Source organism: Chanodichthys erythropterus, chromosome 23 (genome assembly GCF_024489055.1).
Source record: "Chanodichthys erythropterus isolate Z2021 chromosome 23, ASM2448905v1, whole genome shotgun sequence".
NCBI lineage: Eukaryota > Metazoa > Chordata > Actinopteri > Cypriniformes > Xenocyprididae > Chanodichthys > Chanodichthys erythropterus.
The window spans coordinates 5,750,279-5,768,661 of NC_090243.1; the positions used below are offsets into that span (position 1 = coordinate 5,750,279).

Genomic DNA, 18,383 nt, shown 5'->3' on the forward strand with positions numbered 1-18,383 from the left:
TTGGCTTTAAGGGGGCCCAAACTTGTCCGTCCAGAAAGTCAGTGAAGAAAATGTTTAAATAGTCCATGCCACTACAGTGGCTCAACCGTACGTTTCTCAAGCGACGATAATACTTTTCGTGCGAAAAACAAACAAACAAAAGAACGACTTTATTCAACTATTCATTTTCTCTCTTGTAGGCCTCTGACGTTAGTTCACGAGAGCTCCATGACGCATGCGCGAGAACTAAACTGACGACGGTCTTCTTCTACTACTACTTGTTACTGGCTGCTCACTCCTTAGGAGTATTACCGCCACCTAGTGTTCAAGATGAAGTGCTGGCATAGTCGGAAGCGCTAAACTTTGTTTACAAGCAGGTGAACGCGCGCGCTATATGTAAGCTATTGAATTCGACATTGATCGTGCTTTTGGTCTCGCTCTAAGTAATTGTTTACAATGGTTAGAAAGTGTGCATTTCCTGGATGTCCGAATCGTGAAACGAGTAAACGTAAAGGTGTCTTAACATTGCCACAAAATTAACGGCTTACCTTTCACCGTTTCCCATCAAATGATCGTGAGTGACTGAATCTATGGCTGCTGGCTGTTCAACGGGATGTTAATTTACCGATTAATTTCGTCAAGCACATGAAGTTGTGAAGTGAACATTTCTCTCTAGACGACTTCAAATCAGTTCAACAAAAAGATTACTGAAATCAACAGCTGTGCCCAACTTGTTTATAAAGACCAACAAGGTAAGTGGAAGCAGTATGTGGTAATTGTTAAAGTCATGATACACTCATTTAGTTTGTCTTTATTTGTATATGGCTATATATTAAATAAAAAAAAAAACATAATACATGATACAGTGAATTAAAGCCGAATTACAACATTGACTTGAAATGTTTTAGGAATCAAAGGATCCATCACGACTCAGTCAAGACCCCCAGTCAGCAGGTCCACTCCTTACAGGTCTTCTTCCACAAGTAACTGATCAAAGTGAAAACACAGTTACAGAGGAAATATTGTCAGCTGTAAATTTAGCCTCGGACGTCTCTTCCAGTTCACTTTAGGCAAATTAAAAAACACTTCTAAAACACTTCGACTTAGCAGGGGTGGAAAATAATGGCATGACAATGTCCCAATCGATGCAGCACATGCTCTCCTGTTCAGTTGGCATCGCCTGGCACTGATTACATTTACACCACCAGCTCTCCAATGCTCTCTGTCTTTCGGAAGCTTGAGACTGTGGTTGTGTTTCAGCGGCAGCCTCTTCCATCTCTTGCATTTCAATGTCTGTGTATTCAGGTTCGAATAAGTAAGGTTGGTTAAAAAAATTCAAGTCTTCATCTACGTCAAAATCTGCCGACATATTTACAAATAATGGCTTTTACATACAGCGCGCGTGTTCACCTGCTTGTAAAAAAAGTTTAGCGCTTCCGGCTATGCCAGCACTTCATCTTGAACACTAGGTGGCGGTAATACTCCTAAGGAGTGAGCAGCCAGTAACAAGTAGTAGTAGAAGAAGACCGTCGTCAGTTTAGTTCTCGCGCATGCGTCATGGAGCTCTCGTGAACTAACGTCAGAGGCCTACAAGAGAGAAAATGAATAGTTGAATAAAGTCGTTCTTTATTTGTTTTTTTCGCACGAAAAGTATTATCGTCACTTGAGAAACGTACGGTTGAGCCACTGTAGTGGCATGGACTATTTAAACATTTTCTTCACTGACTTTCTGGACGGACAAGTTTGGGCCCCCTTAAAGCCAATGGAGTATTCCACCGCTCATATTTAATCACAAAAATATTAATTTGTGATCCGAAGATGAAAGAAAGACTTACATGGTTGTATCAACATGAGGGTGAGTAATTACTGACAGAATTTTCATTTTTGGGTGAACTATCCCTTTATCATTAACCTAAATTACCGAATGCTGTAAAAGTATTGATCAATGCATTAAACTAATGTTAAGAAATTGAAAGTTACTGTAAAGTGTTACTATGGGCAAATACATTACTATCAGAAATGGGAAAGGTAGAGGACGGGCTGTTTTCCAGGAATGCGCTCCTAATTTAAACCATAAGCAATCCATGAACCCCTGGTGCCAGCAGGCACAAACAGGGCTGACCATGTTGATAATGAAGCAGCTTGTGTTGTCCTGAACCATCTGGAGCACATGAGGCAAACCGTGGCGTGGCTGCCCAGCACAATTAACTGCGCCTTCCTCTTGGACACCGTTTTCCTGCTATTGCTGCCATGGGAGACAGACTGCATCCTGGGTAAAGTCCATCCCATTGTCACGACTAAATTTTAATTTCTGCTCACAGACATAACACCGCAGACGGCTGTCACATAACCATGGGCAGTGCACTAGGCTCAGGATGTTTTTTGCTGCATCTGCGACATTGATAAATACATGGCTTGTCCAGAAAGCATGCTTTCTGGTGACTGCAAATGGAGTTGTACAGTATGTTTGGATAGGGAAGAGAAAAAGATAATGCAACTTAACTCATTTTTCATTAACTTCAACATGAAAAACTAGGCAGATTTGAGGCATTCCAGTCATGCACCAAAGTGGGCTGAGAAATGACATATGACTGTGTCAATAAAACATACGACTACATTATTGAATTTAATGATGCATTAATATATGCACATGGTAATAGGCAGTATTTCACGGTGTGAATGATTGGGTGCACAAAACGTGTACTTGGTTTGTTGCCTGATCATTAACTCTGAGTAAGACACACAGATCTCCATTCAAAGATCCACACAATCCTCTAGACTTCTTATAAGCTCGTATCAGCCAGGAATTGAATCAATTTCTATTATATCTGATATATATACGGTGGCCACAACTTGATTTTGTTGTGGCCATGAGATATTAATTAGTGGGAATGTGATAATAAGTCATGGCCCTTATGTCGAGGCCACACGAGATGACATGTTGTGGTCAGGACAAAACTAAGTGAACCGAACATGTCCCCTCCCGGTCACCGTGTCCTCAATTATAACATCAAAGCAGCTCCTACCATGTTACCTGAAGTAAATGTGCTGTATCTTGCGTGGTTTAACATCACACAGAATCTAGCCATACTTTGTCAAACGTTCCATTTATAAAAAATCTATTTCCAGTAAATAATAAATTCCAATATTTTAGTATTTTTTGGAATTCGTTTTTACTTTTATATTTTCAGCTTTCATTTTAGATTTATTTACATTAAGTAGTTTTGTAATGTGTTCTTGTCATTTTATTAGTTTTTTGTAAATTTTTCTATATAGCTTTAATTTATTTTTATTTCAGTGACTGTACATCTATCCCTCACATCCTCCTTTTAATTTGAGTCTATTATACATGGTGCCTTACTTGTTCATAGATTTAGGTCTAAAATTCAGCTGAACTTAACACTTTTGACAGAAAAAGTGCCTTTGCCACACCCCAGAGGATCCATTCCCTAATTAAACTTCCTCTACTATCACCGGGTCTCATGTGGGACAAGGGCACTTTAGAATGCTAAATGTATTTACATAGCACTGAAGCAAAGGCACAGCCAATAACACAGTACTGTTGACTCGTCTGTAAATAGGATCACTGCACGACAAAACAAACATCGCTCAGATCTAGTTAACATTTGCTAAAGGTTACACCAGAACAATGCGATCTGGAGAGGAATATTTGGGTCTGTTTTGGGAAATGAAGTCTAATCACGCTCTTCCTGTCATGGTAAATGCTAATATCAGATGCTAATATCAGATTATTGGTGTCATATGTAAATTGTGATTTACAGAGCTGTGGTTCTTCGAATTCTAAAAGGAAATTCATGTGACACTGGCCCACGTAAACAGTGGTCCAAAAATGTCTAAATATCAAAGCAAATATGAATGAATATGACCTTTGTCCTTTCAGGCCATAATTAAGATGGTTCAATTGACACTTAAATGGACTATAAAGAACAATCAAGATATATAAAAAATACCAAACTTAAATCAACATTCTCTTTGACATTCAAAAACATTTACCAAATCCATGTAGCAACGTCTTAGCATTTCACCTCTCACCATGAATAAAACTATAATTACACCCTTAATTGAAACATTACTGACCAACAGAAACATTTTGGTTCATTTTCAGCTAAAGGGCGTCGACTTTTCACACACTGACAGAACGCCCGCTTACTTTGCATCTCATTATGCATTTGAGCTGTTTCTCTGCATATCTTTCTCAATATGAATAGTCTGGCGGTCAAAGGGCAAACGGTTGGGTTCATGTAGAGTAAACCAAATGACGTCAATTTCAGTTTAAGAGTGTCAAGGCAATGAGCTGTCTGTGCACCTCTAATATTTTCCGAAGCACAAAGGACAGTCTGCATTTTAATGTGGTTTTAAACTGTGTGGTGATGTGGACATGCTCTGGTTACTCTGATAGAACGTTTATGCAACATAATTTATCTTCATATCCTCATACAAAGACCAGGACGCACGTAAAAAACACAACATTTTAAGGCTAAAGCTTTTTCCTTAATACACAGACCAGCAAGCAAACATTTAAGGTCAACAGCGAAAAATAAATATGATGAATTAACTAATAACAGAAGCCATTTATTCTGATAGCAGCAACAAAAGCAATTATTAATGATCAATGTAGTGCTGCGTTTGACTTCACTGTAAGCAATAACATAGTTTTGAAGGGCAGGATTAACACTTTTCTTAGAAGTCAGCAGAAGCTTTCTTTTTTTTTTTTTTGTGCTAAGCAAGCACCACAGTCATAGTTCAACTAAGAAAAATTTGTCATCATTTACTTACCTTTATGTTGTTTTTTATCCTCCAAAAACTATTATTCAGTTCTGTTTGTGAACCAGATTAACACTGAAAAAGTTATTGAGTTCAACTCACTGAATTATTTATTTCACAGTGCAAGTTCACAACTCATTATAGAAGATTTCCAGTGAATGATGACTCAATTTCAATCTGTTCCTTTCACACAGATACCATTTGAATTCACACTCTAAAAAATGCTGGGTTAAAAACAACCCAAGTTGGGTTGAAAATGGACAAACCCAGCGATTGGGTTGTTTTAACTCAACTATTGTTTAAAAATGACTGTATTGCTTAATTAAAATGAACCCAAAGTATGTTGGAAATGAACATTTATTAATGTTCAATGAATAATTATTAAACAATAAACATTTATTAAATTGCTTATTAATACATTTATATTAATAAACTATTAAAAATTTTTATTAATAAAATATTAAAGCTTATTAATAAACATTCACCTTTTGTCTATTATTGTTGTCTCTAATTGCATCTGGTTTTTAATTTCCCAACTATTTGGGTTCATTTTAAGCTAGCCATAGCAATTTTTAAATAATAGTTGGTTTAAATAAAACTACCCAGCAGGTTGGGCAAACATTTAACCCAACCACTGGGTTTGTCCATTTTCAACCCAACTTGGGTTGTTTTTAACGCAGCATTTTTTAGAGTGCAGAACACTTAAAATATAGAGCATAAGTTATATACATTTTTTTGGGCCAGTTTTGGAGTATAACAGATGTAATCATTATGAACAGCTGTTCAATGGAACAGGGCAGTGTGATGATTCTTCAAACATTCTTCTTGTGTGTTCCACAGAAAAAAAAATAAAAAAAAATACAGCCTACGGGCTTGGAACAACATAAGGGTGAGTAAATGACAACATGGGTGAAATATTCCTTAAATTGCTCTTTCCATAAAAATGTATGACATTTTGATGCATTGACGTTGGGTTTGTTTTTTCTGAAATCCTGAAACTGTTTGATTGAGCAGTAAATCTGGATGACAATGTTTGCTTGAACTGGGGAAAAAAAAGTCCAACATACTTTACACTTGGGCTTTCTGGCAGATTTGTGGATGGGAAGATTGGAAGAGTGATTTGAATTTGAGAAAAGATAGAAACAATGCAGGACTCCTTAGGAAATACCACTAGTCAACCTCTCTCTGTTTCCTCCTATGATCCATAGATTATCTTGTTAATCATTCTCAGGGCTGCCCTTTGCGGTTTCCTACATTACATACTGCTATAAAATCTTTATGTCTTGAGAGGATCTATAACTCTCCTACCGATAAGACCAGAATACAAAAAGAACATCACAGCAGAGAATGCAGGGTATTCATGTTCACTTATGCTCTATGAGTGTTGTAAATGCAGAATAAATGAACAATATGTGTGTTTTGTATGTATGTATATATGTATACATACATACATACATACTGTGTATTAGGGCTGTCAACACGGATCCATTCAGAATCACTAAACATTACCTTGAATGTGTGTGGAAACAACATGAATGTGCTGAAATGTGTCTGTGCATAAATGCAATGTGTATTGGATTGAAAATTTTCACAGATTTTAGGGGCCTAAAATGATCTGATCGCAAACAAAGAATCTCAAAATCAGGTTAAATGGTTAGAATATGGGGTTACCGTGGTTACAGGTCCTTGCGCCATTGTAGATGCTCAGTGTGATAAACTCCCGGCTCCCAAGATCATCTAACTGCGTGATTAAAATTACGCAAGGCCAGACTGACATATCTTCTACAAGACATATCAGTCTGGGCTGGGTTTCCCAATAACAATGTATCTTAGCTCTTAAGAGCGCTTTCTAAGTGCGAGGTTACGAACGCTCGCTGCAATTCCACGTGCGTTTCCCAAAAATGCCCTTAACATGAACGCGCGAGAACGCGCTCTACGTGCTACTTAAGAGTCGCTGTCCGTTTCTCAAGTGCTGAATATTACCTTATAAAATCGTATCCTTTAACGTTTAACCTAATAATCGTCACCTGATGTGGTTTAAAATAAATAAATAAAGGTACCTTTCAAAAAGATTAAATTAATGTTCTTCTGGAGGAGGTAGAGCTAAACAAAGATGTAATTGTCAGACGATTTCTTTAAGCTATATATATATATATATATATATATATATATATATATATATATATATATATATATATATATATATATATATATATGAAGACTTCAGATGCAAAAGCCTATAAGTGCCGTCTGAAATGTTCTTCTAAAATTAGCATTTTTATCAAGCTTGTATGTTTAGGTTCAGTAATTTCACTTTAATGGCAATTAATAGGTCATTTTCTTTTCCATTAATGTGAAATAACTGAACATAAACATAGGCCTACAAGCTTGATAAAACTGTTCATTTTATAAGAAAATTTCAGATGGCACTTAGAGGCTTTTGCATCTGAAAGTCTTCATATATATACACACACAGTCAAACCACAATTTATTCAGACACCTTGAACATTTCATTCATTATTACAAATTATTCACTATAGTTTTTTTTTTTTAATGGTAGTAAAATATGACAAGATCTCAAATAACACTTTAGCAAAACATGGTCAGGTCAAAGTGTCTGAATAATTTTGGTTCCAAATTTGTATCAATTTTACTGGTAGTCCACTGTATGAAGAATTTTTGGGCATAATATGTCACAGTTTACTTTATTTTGTCATTCTCACTTACATAAATTAACCATAGTGTCTATATTTAACTTAAATTAATTATAGTTTATATATATATATATATATATATATATATATATATATATATATATATATATATATGTGTGTGTATGTGTGTGTGTTTGTGTGTGAAATCAATCAAACTGTGATTCAGTGTTTTTGAAGTTAATATCTAAACTTGTTTATGTTTTAAAATTTAGTTTATAGTTATAGTTATAGTAAAGTCAGTCACTTCAGAAACACTTGGAAGAACTCCTATAGTATTTCATAGAGCTTTAGGCCATAGGTGGTAGGCCTATATAAAGCCTATATAAAGGGTATAGGGTGACAGTAGTACAAATTATGTACTTCATCTAGCCAATTTCTACAGGTGTACAGACAATTTTTTTATTGCAGACATGTTTTATCAGCACTATTTATGACATCATGTGTATTTTTATTTTTTTATTTTCTTCCGTTTTCTTTTCATATTAAACAACAAAGAGGATTTAAGAGGAATACAGTCAAAACCTTAGCTATGTTATACACATTGCACTTGAATAAAGGTGTAATCTGCCGGTTGTCCTGTAGGTGACCTCATAACTCTGTCTTCTTACGATGCACTTAGGGCTTAACGATTACTCCAGAGCACTCGTAGATCTACGATCATTTTCAAGTGCAACTTAAGTTACGATGCTTTTGGGAAACAGACCTTAATATTAAGATCACTCGTACGATCGTTTTTACGATCAACTTAGGCTTACGATGCTTTTGGGAAACGCAGCCCTGGTCAGTCTGCCCTGCGTCGCGATTTGAGTCAACTCCAAACCGTACCGTGCAATCACATTTGTTTATTTCAGTGACGCAAACAGCGTCACTCTAGTGCGGCGAAAGTCCCGTCAATACCAACAAAGATTGCGCACGGGAGACCCGAGAGTTTGTTCTATTCAGCCGTGAATTCAGTTTTAAATGACCAAAAACACACAAATTATTTACTTTTCGCTGTTGACTCTCTTGTCGCTTTGCTAACGTCATATCCGCCCTTCTCTGATTGGTTTACTCCGCTTCCTGTTTGCTCGGATTTGCTAATAGTGAAGTAGTTTTTAAATAGAAAACAGTTATTCTATATTTTAATAAGTTTTCACAGTATTACTGTTTTTAATGTAGTTTTTAATGCAGTTTATCAAATTAACGCAGCCGGGGTGAGCATTACGAGACTTCTTTCAAAGAGCTTACCGAGACCAAACTATTCAACTGTATTATATATATAGTGCTGGGTAGATTACTTACAATTTGTAATCAGTTACTGATTCTAAATTACGCGTTTAACGTAACATTTAACGTAATTCATTACATTACACATTTAAGGAAATATAATCTAACTACTTTTTGATTAATTTTAGATTACTTTTAAACAAACTTCTTTATTTAATCATGTAAAAAAAATACACAAAAACACAAATTGCTAATTTATAATTTTTTTGATAATTTGACATTGTATTAAATTAGAAACAATTGCTAAATAATATTCCGCTGGCGATTTAATACTTTTTGAATCTCACTGTATGTGAACTTATGATCCAAGCTAAAAGCGAGTTAAGAAGTTAAATAATTGAAAAATCACCACTTTTTATAGCAAAAAATATCCAATCTTGATTATCAGAAGAAAAAAAAATTGAGTAATGTTTGGTTGACAAATATAAAGTATTTTCAATGTGCAGATCATTTACACAATGTTTGTACTGTCACAGACACGGTGCTGAAAGTGAGATGTTTTCTGAAGACTATGAATGAATAATGCCTGTTTTTGTCAAGCACTCAGCTCATGTCTTTCAGATTTGTCCGCTAATCAAGAAAATGAATGCTTTTAATTGTGTGGACATCACAGACACAGAGCCCCCCGATGGTTCACGGCTCACTGTCTGTTCTTATTTATATGCTCTGCTCATACAATAAGCCACAGCCTCCAGCTGACAATATACTGTCTGTTTATCATAACTGGACAAAAAGAAAAAGGAGACGACAAAACAAAAACACTTTTCTCAATTCATCATCATCACATTCAATTTCCTTTGTGTGACAGCCGAGGCCTAATCATAGTGGAAGGTGGTTAATTTAGCTGTAAAGAGAACAATTTAAATACAAATGGACCTCTGGTCCCTCTGTAGGGGACGAGAAATAAACAAAACGTCACTGTTGATTGTGCCGTAATCGGAAGAGATGACATACGGACATGTATGGCAGACATCTCTCAACTCCGTCCCCAATGCTGAGCTAATGGAGGTCAAGAGGCCCGAGGACGCTGGGGACGGCACAGACAAAGTGAAGCTGCAATAGAACAACCTGATGGCTCATCCATGAGAGGGCTGAAGGCATCAAGAAATTAGGACAATTACAGTTTAACTTCCCAATTACCAAACTTAATGCACCCAGGATGCAATTCTGATTTAACGCTTCATTTGGTCGCAGAATGCCAGCCCTCTATAATTTGATGAAACCTGACAGTCAATTTAGGAAGCATATTTTGTGAAACAGTTTTCTCTCCCATTGTCTCTTCATATGCGTCTGAGCATAAACTGTCTAAATGATTCAGATTCTGTGACATGCAGGAGGCAACATGTACCTATTGTTTTTGAAGGGGCACCAGCATGCCTTAAGCAAGATATAACTAAAGAAAATTTATAATTATATATACAAAACATCTACTTAAAACAACTATTGATCATTGTTAGTTCATGTTAAGCAATGTAGTTAATTAATGTTAGCAAATGAAGGCTTTTTGTAAAGCCTTACCAAATATTTGTAATATTTTAACATTTTATTATGTATTTGTATGTTGTATGTTACAAATACAAAATAAAACATCTTAAATTTTTACAAATATTTTAGCATTTAGTTGAATTTATTATGAGTTAATTAATTTATTTAATAATGCGTTTCAAAATCCATAGGGCATTCACTTCTGGTGACATGGACACAACACAACTCTTCACTAATGCTCATATACTGAACATATGCTCTGTCAATATGCTGACTGGCTGACCACTTGTCCTGTAATTGCTGCGATTACCAACACCGATCCCCCAAAATGTGATCTTGTCTGGCCATTATAAAATAAACAAAGTTATCTGGAAATGTTAAAACAGGTCAGTCAAACAAACAAAATCATGCAAAACTAGAAAACTGTGCTGTCATGCATTAATACACACAAGGTGGCAGACAAACAATCAAAGTGATGCTGTCCATCCTGTAGGTTTGTCAACAAAGTGCATAACTACAGCACCGGTTGTCCTTCAGTAAAGATAAATGAAGGCCATACAACAGAACTGTCTGCCAGTTACCACCCACTACACAACACGGTCAAACAAACTACTCTGTAAATCTCATCATGCAATGTCTCATACACTCCCACCTCATGCACATACTCATTATCAAGGAGGGGTATTCAGACAAGTAGTTTTCAGACCACAAGGCTCTGGTGAGCAGTCTTGTATTATATTTTATTCTCATAGCGTATGTATCTTTCCCTGAGACTGCAATCCCCACTGTCTTTTGGTCCTTAATTTTTCTTCAATTCTAAATATATATTTTACACTCTAATCTAATAATAATAATAATAATAATAAAAAAGTATATTCAAATATATATTAATATATAAAAATACATTAAAAAATATTTAATTTACTACAAATTAAATTAAAATTAAAAGCTAATGGAGGAAAATGTCATTATACAATACAATTACTACTACTACTAATAAAATATTTAATTTAAAAAGTATTTAATTTACTTTAACTTACCATAAAGTAAGTTTTATATAGTCAATAACAAGTACTTAAAATAACTATAAGTACATTAAAAACAAATGTAATCAAGCATATCTTTACATGAAACATGTTTTGTTGTTTATTTACTCCAATTATCTATTTTGTATTTTATTTTGATCTATGTTATTTTTGATCCTAACATTGAGAAATAAAATGCTTTGTTCAAGATGACATGCTAATTTGCTTGTTGATTTCAGTGAACTACTGCAATGGCCACATTCATACAGCAGCAGAATACGGTTGTCAGTTCTGTACTTTGAGACCTTAAAGGATTAGTTCACTTTCAAATCACCCCAAGCTTTACTCGCCTACCGTATTCAACTTACGAAGAATGTGTAAAGCCTCCCGTAGTTCAAAAAGCTTACGCTATGTCCTACGCCTGCCGCATTCAACTTGCAGAAAAAGCTTAACTGATGTGACTTACGTTCCATTTTTTTTAATGTATTTTTTTTTTTTTTTCATTTTTTTAGTTTTCGTGCAGCTTTCTTCAGCTTCATACTCGTTGGTCTCACTCACTGCCATTATAAAGCTCAGATGCATCAGGATATTCATTAATATAACTCTGATCGTGTTCATCAGAAAGAAGAAAGTCATATACACCTAGGATCACTTGAGAGTGAGTAAAGCTTGGGGTAATTGTCATTTTAAAGTGAAATAATCCTTTAATAATTCAGTTCAGTTATTTACGGGAGTGACAACCCCATTTTATAACCAAACTCACACCCGTAAATTTTCAGGACTCACAACTTTTCTCGAAAAACACATGCTGTATGAATGAAAAACAGACTGGACAACTAGTTGTCTGTTACGTCATATTTCGAGAGAGCCACTCTGCACTGCACCAATGCGTGTCTAATGTGTGTTGCTTCGCTTTCGGTAACTTACAGCGAGGGAGATATGAGCCGTGTGAAGGTTTTAGATCAAGTCACTATTCTCCACCAGAGCTGCTCCCGTCAGTTTTACGTCCTATACTAGACTCATCTTTGATCTTACTTTGGTCACTCTTTCTATGGTTACTGGTAAGAGAATATGGACTTGACCCCTATTGCGAGTTCATTCAGACAGTATTTTAGATGTTACAGTAAGCTGCTGTTTGAAAAGGACATTTTGAGACTCAAATCAAAGTAAATGAGGTTATCAATCCCAAAAACTGACAGTGTGAACATAGCCTACTGCTAGTCTCTGCACATCCAGTGAGGCAAATGGGACTATGCCCTCACCTGCATTGATATGTACAGAGTAGACTGAGAGTGATATTCTATTCATGCCTTATTTAACATAGATAGTATAGAGTCAAACATGTAGTGGGAGAGAACCCCAGAGGGAAAAGTCTACAATAAGGGCTTTTCCAAAGTCAGATTATCCTTAAGAAAATTCACAGCAGCCATCACTGTGCTTCATGCTCATTAATAGATTAGCATCAGCCATCTGCAAATTGTTATTGCTGACTGTAATCAGACAATGGGTCGCAGGAGTGCCAGGGGATAGTGGCAAAGACTGGCAGAGCATGGAAGTAAAAATAAATAAGAGACAAGGTGAATGATCGGGAGCTGCAGGGGTGAAGAAGAGTGGAGAGACTGAAGTGCTGCATGTACAAACCCCATTCCAAAAAAGTTGGGACACTGTACAAATTGTGAATGAAAACAGAATGCAATGATGTGGAAGTTTCAAATTTCAATATTTTATTCAGAATACAACATAGATGACATATCAAAAGTTTAAACTGAGAAAATGTATCATTTTAAGGGAAAAATAAGCTGATTTTACATTTCATGGCATCAACACATCTCAAAAAAGTTGGGACAAGGCCATGTTTACCACTGTGTGGCATCCCCTTTTCCTTTTATAACAGTCTGCAAACGTAAGGGGACTGAGGAGACAAGTTGCTCAAGTTCAGGAATAGGAATGTTGTCCCATTCTTGTCTAATACAGGCTTCTAGTTGCTCAACTGTCTTAGGTCTTTTTTGTCGCATCTTCCTCTTTATGATGCGCCAGATGTTTTCTATGGGTGAAAGATCTGGACTGCAGGCTGGCCATTTCAGTACCCGGATCCTTTTTCTACGCAGCCATGATGTTGTAATTGATGCAGTATGTGGTCTGGCATTGTCATGTTGGAAAATGCAAGGTCTTCCCTGAAAGAGACAATGTCTGGATAGGAGCAAATGTTGTTCTAGAACTTGGATATACCTTTCAGCATTGATGGTGCCTTGCCAGATGTGTAAGCTGCCCATGCCACACGCACTCATGCAACCCCATACCATCAGAGATGCAGGCTTCTGAACTGAGCGCTGATAAATTGCAACGGCGAATGGCACGGTGAATTGTGTTCACTGACAGTAGTTTTCTGTAAGTATTCCTGAGCCCATGTTGTGATTTCCATTACAGTAGCATTCCTGCATGTGATGCAGTTCATGGGCATCCAGTATGGTTTTCCGGTCTTGACCCTTACACACAGAGATTGTTCCAGATTCTCTGAATCTTTGGATGATATTATGCACTGTGGATGATGATAACTTCAAATTCTTTGCAATTAATCTCAGAGAAACTCCTTTCTGATATTGCTCCACTATTTTTCAACGCAGCATTGGGAGAACTGGTGATCCTCTGCCCATCTTGACATCTGGGAGACACTGCCACTCTGTGAGGCTCTTTTTATACCCAATCATGTTGCCAATTGACCTAATAAGTTGCAAATTGGTCCTCCAGCTGATCCTCATATGTACATTTAACTTTTCTGACCTCTTATTGCTGCCTGTCCCAACTTTTTTGGAATGTGTAGCTCTCATGAAATCCAAAATGAGCCAATATTTGGCATGACATTTCAAAATGTCTCACTTTCAACATTTGATATGTTATCTATATTCTATTGTGAATAAAATATAAGTTTATGAGATTTGCAAATTATTGCATTCCTTTTTTATTCACAATTTGTACAGTGTCCCAACTTTTTTGGAATCAGGTTTGTAGATGAGAAATAAAAGAGAAAAGAAAAGACTGTGGTCAGCATTATACTGCATATGGCATATATTGACTAGCATTCAAAGGTTTGGGGTCGGTATGATTTTTTAAAATGTTTTTAAAAGTCTCATATGCTCACAAAGGCTGCATTTATTTGATCACTTTTAAAATGTAATTTATTCCTGTGATCAAAGCTGAATTTTCAGCATCATTACTCCAGTCTTCAGTCTCACATTATCCTTCAGAAATCATTCTAATATGCTGTTTTGGTACTTAAGAAACATTTCTTATGTAACAGTTGTGCTGCAAAATATTTTTAAGGAAGCATTGTTTTTCAGGAGTCTTTGATATTATATAGAAAGATTTATCTAGAAAATTCAAACTGCATTTATTTTAAATGGAAATCTTTTGTAACATCATGAATGTCTTTAGAGCAATGACAATTTTTTAGGCAATGACAATTCATGATCAAATGTGTCATTGCCAAATAAAATTATTGATTTATAATAGGGGCAGTCATGGCCTAATGGACAGAGAGTCGGACTTGTAACCCAAAGGTCATGGGTTCGAGTCTCAGGTCCGGCAGGGATTGTCGGCGAGGGGAGTGAATATCCAATGCTCCAGGGTCACCATACTTGGCCACATGTCACTTCACTTCACTTTTAAGTTAAATTATTTCATTTATTTTTTTATTTAGATAAATCTTACTCACGTTGTACATATTTGCTATTATATACTTGATAAGCCATCTGCTTAGTGATTATACTTAAATATGCTTAATATATTCATATATGCTGAATTGTACTAAATTAAATTGACAGCACTACTTTTCTCCAGATACATGAAGAGCTTTACTTGAGAACAAATTTAAAAAGGACTCTTATTTCCATTCCATTTTAGTTTACTTCTTACACTTTTAACCTTTTGCCAATTTTTCTACAGTCTCCATTAACAGCTTTTTTTCATAATTTTTTCATAATTTTCATAAACTGCTAATTAGGAGAGCACACACGGAACTATCAGCGAATGAATCTTACGCCGCCCACCCATAAATATACTTATACTTATTTAAGTTGTTTCTCTAAGAACTGTGATTCAACTTTATTCTTTCTATAGCAACTTCTGCATTTCATTTAGCACAAATTAGTTATTAAGTCCAGCTGTTAGCCCACACAAACTCACAGAGAGTGAGCAAATGTAATACAAATCCTCCTGAAACCAAGCCATTATAACATAAACCACGTTCTGGGGTGGTTCTGCGCTATTCTTGCAGTTTAACAACTGGGCAAACCGCCAAAAATAAGTGGGTTCAAACCGAGAGCAGTGGAGAGTGGGAGCGCATTAGCCACTGAGGGGCTATTAACATTGCATTCCTATTCTAGTATCAGTTTACCTGGTCATCAAGGCACTTAACCCTCATTTGTTTTAGCAAGAACTATCACTACAGTTAGATACTTCTTATTTATTTATTTTTTAATTTAAGGTTTTAGATAACCTTTTATCACCCAACAAGTTCCTATAAGTATCTATATTCTGCAACCACGCACACACACACACACACACACACACACACACACACACACACACACACACACACACACACACACACAAACACAAGTTTTACAAGTAACTCAAGTTATGTAATCAGATTACTTTTTTCAAGTAACAAGTAAAGCATTACTTTTAAAAGTCCCGTTTTTCGTGTTTTTTTGAAGCTTTGATTGTGTTTATAGTGTGCAATATAATATGTGTTCATGTTTCGCGTGTAAAAATACACAGTATTTTTCACATAATTTACTTATCTGTATACCGCAGTTTCCACTGTCATAAAAAAGGGCTGATGACTTCCTTGTTCTATGAAGTCCCTCCTTCAGAAATACGTAACGAGTTCTGATTGTGCCAGCGGTTCCTGTGTTGTGATTCGACAGCAGCTTAGCTTACCGGTTGTGGTCCATAAACAACGCTTTCTCCAGACAAAGAGGGAACTGCTCCATCTTTCAAGAATAATTTTTGTGCGAATCCGGCATTAAACTGATTGAGATTGAGGAAGCTGTCCTCAGCAAAATGTGCTGCACATAGTTTTACATGTGGATTATAATTTTCGGGAACCGAGTTAAACATAAATTGTAACCATTGATCTCTAAGTACAGCGTCCCTGGGAAGGCCAAACAAAGGTGATTGGACTGCGGGATGAAAATAACAGTGTTTGGACGACATGGCGACAAACACACTCTACAAACACAACTCTTGCTCTTCTCCGTGGGAGCGCAACAAGACCACGCCCCCTTTTTTGTTTATTCCTGTGGGCGGAGGTTAGTCAAAAAACTGTTTTAGTGACGTCATTAAAGAAGGAAGTAGAGGGATGTAGTCCAAACTGGCCGTTCGATGTAGGCGACTTCTGTTAAATAAAATATCTTGCTTGGCATTGAACTTTGAGCTTTAAAATTTTACAGATTTTATTTATACTCTAACAACAACATTACACACTAACTAAAGTTTGAAACATGGGATCCGAAGAACGGGACCTTTAAATTTACAAAATATCTGAGTTACCTTTTCAAATAAGTAAGTTACTTTGTTTTCCCATTTATTGACTGACAGCTCTCTGGTCCCCATGTTGAGAGAAATTGCCGAGATGTTGTGTAATGATTATTGTAGTTCTAGACTAAATGTGAGCAGGCATTTATTCATCTTACTTGCACAAAAAAAGATTCAGTGTTCCTTAAAATAAATAAAATCAGTGAAATCATTGACCAATGTACTGCTGACCTTTGAAGATTCAGTTAAACCATAAAGCAAAAATGACTTTAGATTCTTTGTTTTTATTGGCGAAGTAAGTGTTAAACTTTCTTCTCTTGCATCCTTCAGTCTGCGGCTTGTTCACCAATTTTGGTGTGAAAGGGCCTTTACATTAATTGCCCCAAAAATAGAACTTTTTTGTTATTAAAAAACAAGCCCAGTCCAGGTTAGAAAAAGTAAAGCAAAATTAACGTAACTTTCCTTAAAAAGTAACTAAGTAACACAATATTGTAAAGCATTACTTTTCAAGGTAACTTTCCCTAACACTGCACACACACACACACACACATGCACGCACACGCACACACTAAGACCTCTCTGTACCTGGTGTGTTGAGTAGGCGTGACATTCGGCAGGCATAGGCTACGTGCTGCTCGCAGTGCTCAGCGCTGTTGGTTATAGCTGTGACTTGCTCCATAGAGGCACTGTAGTTCAGCTGCAATACTGTTCTTCTCTCCCGGCTGGAGCCAGTCACTGCCGTCTGTGCTGGTAGGTTATTCACCACAGTCGTCCACACCTTGTCCTCTGAAACACGGATAGAGTAATGGTCATAAATTGACTTTTCTTTAACTTCGGTAGGCTGTTCAACAGGGGTGCCCACACTTTTTTGCCTGATGATCTACTTTTAAAATGATCAACTAAATGAGATCTACCAACCAAAAAACAAACAGCTTAATTTCAAATGCTTGTTGCTACTACTGCATGCATCTCTACATGGAATTCAGGAAAATAAAATAAAAAATGTTCATGGTTGATATTCAATTTTAATACTAAACTCAAAATACTTACAGCACAACAGATTACATTAGCCAGGGCATTTACCTTATTCTGATGACTTGCACTGAATAGAATCAGACAATTTTACATAATCTTTGTCAACAAACCACAGCTGGCAGTGTCTAAACTGGTGTCAATCAACACTGACGGTGACCGAGCACATGCGATGGTCGGCCGTTCAAATGGATTCATTATTAAGTACAAGGAGGAGGATGCTTTTCCCGACTTCCTTAATTATCACTGTATTAACAAGCTCTATGTGCGAAAATGCAGAACATGAAAGAGATCGTGGATGTGTTCATGAAAATCGTCTGCGCAACACGTGCACGCTCACTTCAGAGACGGCTGTTTGTTTCATGCGTATTTGGAGGAAGCCGACTTCACGCTCTCTTCTCCGGCTAGTTGTCATGGCAACTGAATAAACAAAAATATTGCCTGGTAAAAATGTATTAGTCAAATGCAAGTCAAACAGAAACTAAAAGGATAAGAAAGGGCATCGTTATATTTCTTTTTATTAAAATTTAACAAAAGCATTTATTATAATTGTGTGCGA

General features: G+C 36.3%; 1 protein-coding gene across 1 annotated transcript in view; it reads right to left on the reverse strand.

The window, feature by feature from the left end:
- cntnap2a (contactin associated protein 2a) overlaps positions 1 to 18,383 on the reverse strand; it is a 301,573-nt gene that overhangs the window by 174,380 nt on the left and 108,810 nt on the right. The window contains exon 13 of the mRNA XM_067378732.1: positions 17,378 to 17,578. Coding sequence (XP_067234833.1) covers positions 17,378 to 17,578 — 201 coding nt within the window. The remainder of the gene's footprint in view (positions 1 to 17,377; positions 17,579 to 18,383) is intronic.